Below are 9,932 nucleotides of genomic sequence, written 5' to 3'. Positions count from 1 at the left end.
ATAATTAGAATATAATTTTATAATATTATTTTTATTTGATGATTTGAAAATATTGATTTTTTATTTTTATTTTTTATTTGAAAGTTTGAAAAAATTGTAATGATTGGCTTGAACAAGTTGTAATGATTAATTTGAAAATATTTGTATTTAAATGATGTTTGGGAATGAGATGTGATGAAAATATTGGGATGTAAACTTTTTCCAAACAAGCCCTAAGCCAAAAATCTCAAAAATTCTTATTTTTATTTATTTTGATACAATAACTTAATAAACTATTATGTTACATAAATACTACAAGTTTTTGCTTTTTTTTTTTTTTTTTAAATTACAAAATTATGCACTATCTAATGTAAGTGATTTTGTTGATCTCCATTTGATTTTCTCTCAATTACATTAAGAATTATTTTCTTTTATATGAACTTATAAGGTTAATTCTTTTTTTACATTAATTAATCAAAACTAGTGTTTGTAGATATTTTTATTTCTTTAGTCTTTTTATCTTTTTTAGAGAGCTTCCTTAGGAGCCTTCTAATATTATTTCTTAAATAATTATAATATCAATATTATTTCTTAATAAAGGCCATTAATGGTTTTCTTTTTAGGAGTGGCTCTACAGCCACCAGCTCTTACCGTTAGTGGATTTTTGTTTTTTTATATATGTATTTTTTAATATTTTTTAAATAATAAAAAAATATAATATTTTTAAAAAATATATCCTTAATCATTAAATAAAAAAAATAAAAAAAAAAAAAGCGGGAGCGGGAACTAGGAAGTACCAGATATTGACAGCGACATCAGAAAACGAAAAAAAAGAAAAAAAATGAGAGGCTATAATGTGGCTGCTGCAGCTTGCAGCCTTGCAATCGCAGGACTGCCATTCATCTCTTGAGTTGACTCATCGATTAAAGAAAACAAAGCTACGGTCACAGCTCTATACAGGCACACTGCACCCCCGGAGTCTTGGAGCTCCTCCATATGCCCGCCTTTTAACTCACCTTTCTTAAAAAGAAAACATTTTTCCTTATTTTTTTCCTCACTGGCAAAGCCAAAGTCTTTGTAAAGGTCGTATTTCATCCCCTAACTATTTGGACAACCTGCAATAAATGTGAAGGCGATACAGGGTGTTTAGACTAGAGAAGTTTCGATACCCAAGTTAAAAAATATATAATCTCAATATAAATATATAGATAAGAATGAATAATATGTTATTTTCAACTGTTATTTATAAAAGTACTGAAAACGTAAATAACTATTAAATTTAAGGGTTCATCTTAAATAATTTTTTAATAAGGGAATGAGATAACTATTCTAATTTATCAACGTTATCGTATCACACGATTCGCGTCATGGGCTCTTGGACAGTGAGTCTCCTAGTCTTATACCTGTAGGCTGAGTCTGTCTTCTAATCGTGAGCTTATTCTCATATGACCAAACATCCATTCCCGTCTTTATTGTTTAATATTTTTTTTAAAAAAAGAAAATGCAATATAATAATGAACTCTAGTTAATCTTCTATGTTATTAATATTATTTTTTAATTATTAAAATTTTTAAATAATATGGGATGATCTAATAATAATATAAAATGTCACATTTACTATGTACAGTAGAATTAATAAAAGCGCAGTACATATCTCTACATTTTTTATTTTTATTTTAAGATAAAGAAATAAACACATAAAATAAGATTTCTAATAATTATATTATCGAAATACAATCTTTTAAACAATTAAATATTCAATAAATATTATATACAGAGTATTATAAAATTCAAAATTTATTTTCAAGCTTATATTTTTGACACGCTCAATAAATCGCTAACGCAGATTTTACAATTTTTAAAAATATTAATATTTCAACCATTTTTATAAATATAAAGATATGGTGTACCAAACTTTACACTGCAAAACCTAATAATTTAGCTGGACGGTAAGAAATCTTCCAAGAACTGCACGAATATCCCCGATCCATTTTCCAAGGGCTATCCTCCATCTACAACCCTTTATAAACTATTTTACATATACAACTATTTTGTGTTAAGTGTGAGAAAGACTAAGAGAGAGAAACTACCTACTGCTTTTTGTGTTAATTGTGAGAGAAACTGAGATAGAGAAAGAGAGGATGGAGTCCACTGACAATGAGATCCATCAATCCATGTTACAAACCAAAGAAGCAACACCAGAGCCAGTGAGTTCCGCACTAGAAGACGTCCTCTCCAACACCCACCTTCCCTACTTACGCCGCCTTCAATCCGCCACATGGCTCGAACTGAACACCCTCTTCCGACTAGCAGCCCCTGCGGTCGTGGTTTACTTGCTCAACAACGTGACCTCAATGTCCACTCAAATATTTTGCGGCCATCTCGGCAATCTTGAGCTTGCTGCCGCCTCTCTCGGTAACAATGGCATCCAAATATTCGCCTACGGCCTCATGGTACGTAATCACCATCAGCTGGTTTGTTCCAGATCTTGTTTACCACATTAATTATAGCGTCATAGTTTCGATAAAAGATTATGTGCGTGTATATATATATCATGACGTTTCTCTGCGCAGCTTGGAATGGGAAGCGCTGTGGAGACACTGTGCGGCCAGGCTTATGGTGCTCACAGGTACGAAATGCTAGGTGTATATCTCCAGCGATCAACGATCCTCCTCATGTCGACTGGGGTCCTAGTTATGTTTATCTACATCTTCAGCAAGCCCCTGTTGCTCTTGCTAGGTGAATCAACAAGCATAGCATCCGCAGCTGCAGTGTTTGTCTATGGCCTCATCCCACAAATCTTTGCCTATGCTGCCAATTTTCCCATCCAAAAGTTCCTCCAATCCCAGAGTATAGTGGCTCCTAGCTCGTACATCTCTGCGGCTACGCTTGTAGTACACCTATTATTGAGTTGGCTCGTTATTTACAAACTGGGTTGGGGATTGTTGGGCGCATCACTGATGTTAAGCTTTTCATGGTGGATCATAGTGGTGGCACAGTTTGTGTACATCTTGACAAGTGAGAAGTGCAAATACACATGGTCTGGATTCAGCATGCAGGCTTTCTCTGGGCTCTGGGAATTCTTGAAATTGTCTACAGCATCAGCAGTCATGCTTTGCCTGGAGACTTGGTACTATCAGATACTAGTGTTGATTGCTGGGTTGCTAAAAAATGCCGAGATTGCGTTGGACGCTCTCTCCATCTGGTAAGGATCGAAATTAAGCCCTTACTAGTACTACTAATTTGCTGCAATCTTGATCGCAATAATTGTGTGCTTGGGAGCTGTACACATGATGATTTTCTAGCTTCTTGATCAATATCATGGCTTGTGTGCTTGGTGGATCCACTGTTGAGTGGATACAATACGAATACGAACACACGACGTTAGACCTTAGCAAAACCATTCCAATTTTAGTGGTCCTAAAGTCGGCTCCCCAATCGTTTTTTGTCGCTTTTATTTTTTCTGATCGAAAAACAATATTTGAGATCACTTCGAATTTCATTGAAAGTAATGTGTTAGAAGAAAAAGGAGAAAAATAATAACTTAAACAAACAGTCAACTTGGAACTTTCTACCGATTCTGCTACCATTCCCTTCCTTCTGCTACCATTCCTTTTTTGTTTTTCATGAGCTGTACGTACTCCTTATACGTCGGATTTTCTATCGGACACGTTTGGAGAAACGGTTTTATATCATCTTTAATTTTTTTAAATTTTCACATAAAATATAATAAATAATTTAATTTTTTAAAATTTTAAAATAATAATAATATTAAAAAATTATATTTTAATAATATTTTAAATTTTAAATTTTTATCTAAAACTAAAATTTCATTTCATCTCACTATTCAAACGGATTTCATTGTTAATTTCTACAGTGCCTCCAGTATTTTTGCAAGGTGATATATATGGAAGAGAAATGTTTTATTGATAAAAATATTTTATAAAAGTAAACTCATAATTAGTTGACATAGTTGATATGATATATTGAATTATAAAATTATTTTTATATTATTTAACAACATCTATGGTAGTTTAACAGCGTTTATGGAGAATTGTTACATGGAGAGATCTTATTAAAATAAATTAATAAAATCACATGACTTTAAATAATAAAAGTACATACTACATAGTCTATCAATTAATTAATTATTTGAGGTCCAATAGTTATCTATGGACTATTTATATAGTAAACATCAAGGGTTTATATAATATACTTTGCCTCAAATTATAAGTAATGTTCGGATAATATATTGAGACTAGCTGATGGAATGAATTGAGATTAATTTAAAAATTGAATAAAATATTATTATTATTTTTAAATTTAAAAAAATTAAATTATTTATTATATTTTATATGATAATTTTAAAAAATTATAATAAGGAGACAAATTGAAACTGCTCGTTTCTGAATTTGCAATGAATAGTTGATGATCGAGAATACGTACGTGGTTAATTAATTGGATGGATATTGCAGCATGGCGATATCTGGATGGGTTTACATGATCTCGGTGGGTTTCAATGCGGCTGCGAGGTTAGTTGTACATGTCTTGTTATCATTCCACTTAGCATGTCTCTTTCTACGAAAGAAACTGATCATGATCATGATCATGATCATGCATTAATACACAGTACTTCTCTTTTATTTTTTTTACTTTTGCTAGAAATTAGAACGATTATGAGGATGAATAGTTAGGTTACTTAAGTCTAGTTTGTTTTTATAATTTTTTTCAATACATTTTATCTTATCTTATCTTATCTCATTTAATTATTATAATTTTTTAAAATTTTTACACAAAATAAAATAAATAATTTAATTTTTTTAAAATTTAAAATAAAAATAATATTTAAAATAATATTCTAATAATATTTTATTCAATTTTTTAATTTTAATTTTAATCTCAAATCATCTCATCTCAACATCCAGCTAGCTCATTGCCTAAAAAAAATCTTCTCCATCCGGCCGACTATTTTTTAAAACGCTTTTGAGATTTGTACAGTAACTTTCAAAATATGAAAAATTACTGTTCTATCTATAATTATTTTTTGTCAATATTTTATGTAACCAACAAAACAAACACTTCTTAGTTCTTTCAATCATATGTACTTTTTCTCATATCTTTAATTATTTCGTGCAGATATTTGTTATAGTTGAAATTTGATAAAAATGTCAGCGATGGTCCAATATTTGTTATGAATGCTCTCAGTAGTAAGTACTTATTAGTCACACACACACACATATATATATATATATATATATATATATATATATTATATGGATTACTGGTCAATAAAAGCAAGCTATTCACGCCGGCCTCAACTGGCTTGGTACCTCAATATACAGTAACTTTTAAGTTTTTGGGTTAATTTAGCGAGATTCTGTCGTCATTTTTCCAACATTTTTGTCTCTGATCTCGTTGAGTCTGACACTTCCTCTAAAGTTCTTGCCTGATAAATTGGTGCACAATCCCTATCTTGGTTGATTAATCATATACGAATAATTCTTATTACAATACTGTTAACGTCACATTTTGTACGCCTTCGAGTCAGATTCTAGCAATTCGAATATTGAGTCTTTTACCTGCACACTTAGAAAAACACGAAGGGAGCCTTAGTAGAGGCCGGAGAGTTTCTGATGCTAAAATCAGTATATTTCTTTAATAGTTTGTGCTTAAGTTTAGAAGAATCAGAAATAGTTCTTCATACCTTGGGTCGACTTTTATACTAAGTTTTCAGGTAGGGACAACTCACACCTGGATTTGGAGAGGCTGTGTCACTTTAACTGTTCGTTTAGTTAGAATATTTTAATGCGGCGTGGCTCTTGGGACGGCATCATTAATGCGACGTAGAGTCTTGAGAGTGGTGCCATTAATATAGCGTGACTCCTTGACTCACTTTATCCTGTAGACGTTCTCTGTTAAGCCCGTCCATCCCTGTTGTCAAGAGATTAAAGATTTTTCATATTTTTCGCCCACTTGTTTGCGTAGGTTCCCGAGGGTAGGTTGTTATCGGATAGGTGTCAAGGCGATGTCAGAGCAGCGAGTCTCATCTATTTCTACCGTTCGCTTTCCCCACACGTGGGTTATTTCATGGGTGAGTTTTGCTCATGGAGTGAGACTCTACAGAGGCCCACTGACTCTTTTTTAGAGGAGGGTCGTTGGGCTTGGCTGGGCTCTCTAACTTATTTCTCCTATGGTTCTTCGTAGGCTTGTTATATAGGCCAATGTGAAGGAAAACCTCCTTACAAACACTTTTTACAAACATGTTTTAAAATATGATAATAATTATGTAAAGAAATGTTATTATTATAAGTTATTTTATAATAAATGCCCTTCATTTAAAATATAATTACATAATTAATTGTAAAATGATTGTATCATGTTTATCATTTTCCATCTTCATAAATGACCATGAGCCAGGATCTCATATTTTAGCTTGTGATCTAATATTGGTGAAAGTACTTGTGCAAAAACAGTGTGAGGGTGAGCAATGAGCTAGGGGCCGGTCATCCGAAATCAGCAGCTTTTTCTGTGTTGATAGTAACTCTAAGCTCTTCCGTCGTAGCTGTGATCTGCGCCACCCTAGTGCTCGTGTTTCGGCACGTGATAAGCTATATTTTCACCAGTGGTACAACTGTAGCTGATGCAGTCGCAGAACTCTCCCCCTACCTTGCTGTCTCCATCGTACTCAACGGAATCCAACCCGTTCTGTCCGGTACGTATTACTTTTGATCTTCACTTGGAATATTAATTCTGCTCAATTATCATATTAGCTAGTCTAGCCATCCTGCATGGGCGGACGGAATTTCCTTATAAAAGCATGGGCAAAACAGGAAAATAATAATGGACGAAAATACTACTGTTTATCCCCTATTCACACTTATTTAATAGAGATAGATACATGTGATTGTCATATATTATTAAGAGTAATTTTATATATAACCGTGAAATGCGTAAACGTTTTGAAAATTAAATAGTGAAATCTACTATTAAATTTTTTTTTTTTGTGGGTCTCATATTTTATTCATTTTTTTTAAAATGATTACGCGGCGGTTGCACAATTTACGATTGTAACTATCTTTTCTCTATTATTTATTTGTTAATTTTAATTATTTAAAATTAGCAATCTAAGAAGCATGCATGCGTGCACAAAAGACAAACCAATATGATGACAAACTCGGATGTTTTGTATAACAGTTCTTCTATATATAATCGTTAGATACAATTGGTGTGCAATCGTTCATTCCATGTCAGACTTATTATTTTTTTCCTTTTTCTAAACGCACATATTCTCTCTCATCAGCTCTCTCTTATTAGAGCTCTCTCTCATCAGCTCTCTCTCTCTCTCTCTCTCTCTCTAATCATAACCCGATAGTATTTCAAATTCGAAAGATTTAGAATGAATAGTTTGTCTCGTTTGCATGCCGTTTACACCATACGCATACAACAAGTGTTTTTCTTTATATAATATCGTCTAGCCATTATTTTCCAGCTTATTTAATCGGATATTTAAACCTTGCAAGGGAAAATAATGATATTGTACTAGTCGAGTACTGGACGTGCATGTATTTAATAACTTTATCGACCACCACAAAATTAGTTTATTTTTCTCCAGAAAAAGATATATAATAATAAAAATTAAGTAAAAGACAGAAAAATGAACTGTAACCGTAAGTACATCTAAGAACCGGCATGGCCATTATATGTACTGAAATTTCAAATCTCAAATCTCATCTAATTGATATAGTAAACGAGACGTTTGAGTTCGCTTTTGCTAGCTAGCATGCTACATAAACCGACAACGCGAAAAGCGTACTGGTATAGAATAACCTGTCGTTTCAGTGAATTATAGCTTGATGATTCCGTGTCTTCTCTCATCTGTCTGTTCCTTAGTGGAGAACCTCGGAGCAGTCAAGTGAGTGGTGCTAGTAGACCAATCAAGATATATATAAATTAATAACCATCAATCAGTGAAACTAGTAAATAAACCTAACGGTCTATCTAGTAGTGTTAGTTCTGGGCTGGTAGTTGAACAGCTTGATCATGATCATGATCAGGGTCTCTCTCTCAGATTTTTTTTTTTTTTTTTGTAATATCTTATATAATTTTAGAGTTATTATTCGTGAGTACGTAGCAATGCTAGCTGTAAAAACATATTACATATAATATATATAATCATTTTGTTATATACAGAGCAAATTAAAGAATTTTGTAGAAAATAGACAATATGATATATATTAAATGGAATTTTGTTTTGTCTGTTTTCTAAGGGGTGGCTGTCGGTTGTGGATGGCAAGCATTTGTTGCGTACGTGAACGTAGGATGTTACTACATTATTGGTCTCCCTTTGGGTGCAGTTCTTGGCTTCAAGTTCGACCTAGGAGCTCCGGTATCCAAATATTATTAATAGATTATTTGCGACGATAATAATTATTTGTAATAAAAATAGACTTATTTTAACAAAAAATAAATATTTTCGTTGGAAATAACTAGTTACAAATTATAAGTAGTTTTCTTGTAGTGATCTTCAACGTCTTTTATTTGTTTTTAAATCCATATAATTATATAATTATTGCAAATTTGTACATCTATAAGAAAATGATTGGCTTAATACATTGTTTTGGCTTGAGATATTATCAGTAAAATTTTCCAAATCTTCTATATTGTCTTATTTATGCTGACTTAAGTACCTGCATGCATTAAGGATTTCTTTTCCTTTAATTTTGAGTTTTTCAACTTAAATAATATGTAATAGAAATTGCTCAAAACGTATTTTGGTGTAGGGAATATGGTCTGGGATGATAGGAGGCACTTTCATACAGACTCTCATCTTATTGTGGGTCACATTTCGGACAGATTGGAAGAAAGAGGTAAATTCAATTTATACTTTGTTCATTGGCTGCATCTTACCAAAACTAATTTATATAATTAACTCTTTCTGATCTCGAGTCTTGGCAATCATGATGATAACTTGAAGAAACATGGGTTGAAGTGATCATGATGACATGCACATCAGGGAAAAATTCGGACAAGACCATATCATTATTAATGAAAAGATCACTACTGCCAATACTTTATTTATTTGTTCCCTGCGGACTAATGTTCATGTGCCATCTTAATCTCAACTAACTAACATTCTTGATCATTCAATTTGTTCAATTTGCAAACAGTGGGGGTGATTATATGTAATGAAATATGAAAACATTTCAGGTTGAAAAGGCAAAGAATCGTTTGGACAAGTGGGAATTAGACCGGCCCCAAGGATTAGACCCCAAGAATTAGCCAAAGTGAATGGTCCCCTTGCGAGAATGGTATCGATTTGACTCAGATAGTACTCCTGTATGTGATCTGATCATAAGGTTAATTCACGGCCATGGCTACCCTGATTCGGCAAACAATCCTTTTCTATATATGGTCCCAGCTGCATGGTCTTAAATAGAAAGCCATCATTTAATTAAATTGGTCCCTCTTTTGCATTTTCTTCTTTTCTTTTGCCCCCATGTTCTTGTACTGTTATTGTTGTAACATCTAGATTGATTAGTGATTTAATGCAACCTTCTTGGTATTTCGATCCTTTCCTAATTTGTACATTTATACGGAATTATTGGTTCAATTCAGAAGTAGGGAACTCCAGAGGCATGCATGCACGTTATTAGTGACTAGCGTAATGCTAAGGACAATTCCCACATGCACAAATCTTTTGTAAACAAATAGATCTTACAATGAAAAAATGAGAAAAAATAATTTTTTCATATTTTTTTCATGATGGAGGTCTACTTTTCTTTTTTTTTTTAATAAAAGGCGCCCCGTGTGAAACTTGAACATTTTAGACTTGTATATATCATTATTCTAGCGACTATACCATGGCCGCCAATGTCCATTTAAACAGGTGGCCGGCAAGTAGGTCTTAAAAAAGATTCAGTACTTATCATGCATGTTGAGGATAGGAGTGGCCA

The 9,932-nt window shown here is 32.6% G+C and overlaps 1 protein-coding gene across 2 annotated transcripts; it reads left to right on the top strand.

Moving 5' to 3' along the window:
- The first annotated feature begins 1,931 nt into the window (after positions 1-1,931).
- Positions 1,932-9,596, top strand: LOC108982887 (protein DETOXIFICATION 40-like). 2 transcript variants are annotated; one of them, XM_018954357.2, is made up of 7 exons: positions 1,935-2,432; positions 2,553-3,184; positions 4,455-4,511; positions 6,453-6,691; positions 8,247-8,365; positions 8,760-8,846; positions 9,187-9,558. In XM_018954357.2, exons 1-7 carry the CDS (start codon positions 2,121-2,123, stop codon positions 9,256-9,258), a joined length of 1,518 nt encoding a protein of 505 aa, XP_018809902.1. In that variant the 5' UTR covers positions 1,935-2,120; the 3' UTR covers positions 9,259-9,558. The 2 variants fall into 2 exon arrangements, with proteins under 2 accessions (XP_018809903.1, XP_018809902.1); XM_018954358.2 differs by lacking the exon at positions 8,247-8,365 and having other exon boundaries at positions 1,932-2,432; positions 9,187-9,596.
- Positions 9,597-9,932: the final 336 nt, after the last annotated feature.

The sequence above is a fragment of the Juglans regia genome, chromosome 3 (assembly GCF_001411555.2).
Source record: "Juglans regia cultivar Chandler chromosome 3, Walnut 2.0, whole genome shotgun sequence".
Classification (NCBI taxonomy): Eukaryota; Viridiplantae; Streptophyta; class Magnoliopsida; order Fagales; family Juglandaceae; genus Juglans; species Juglans regia.
Note: the sequence above shows the minus strand (reverse complement) of the source record. Positions and strands in the feature narration are given on the sequence as shown.

Excerpts from the sequence above, each read along its gene's own strand:
- LOC108982887 (XM_018954357.2), top strand. The coding sequence starts at position 2,121 with ATGGAGTCCACTGACAATGAGATCCATCAATCCATGTTACAAACCAAA. Across the intron at positions 2,433-2,552 it reads TATTCGCCTACGGCCTCATG|CTTGGAATGGGAAGCGCTGT; the intron begins GTACGTAATCAC and ends TTCTCTGCGCAG. Across the intron at positions 8,366-8,759 it reads AGTTCGACCTAGGAGCTCCG|GGAATATGGTCTGGGATGAT; the intron begins GTATCCAAATAT and ends ATTTTGGTGTAG.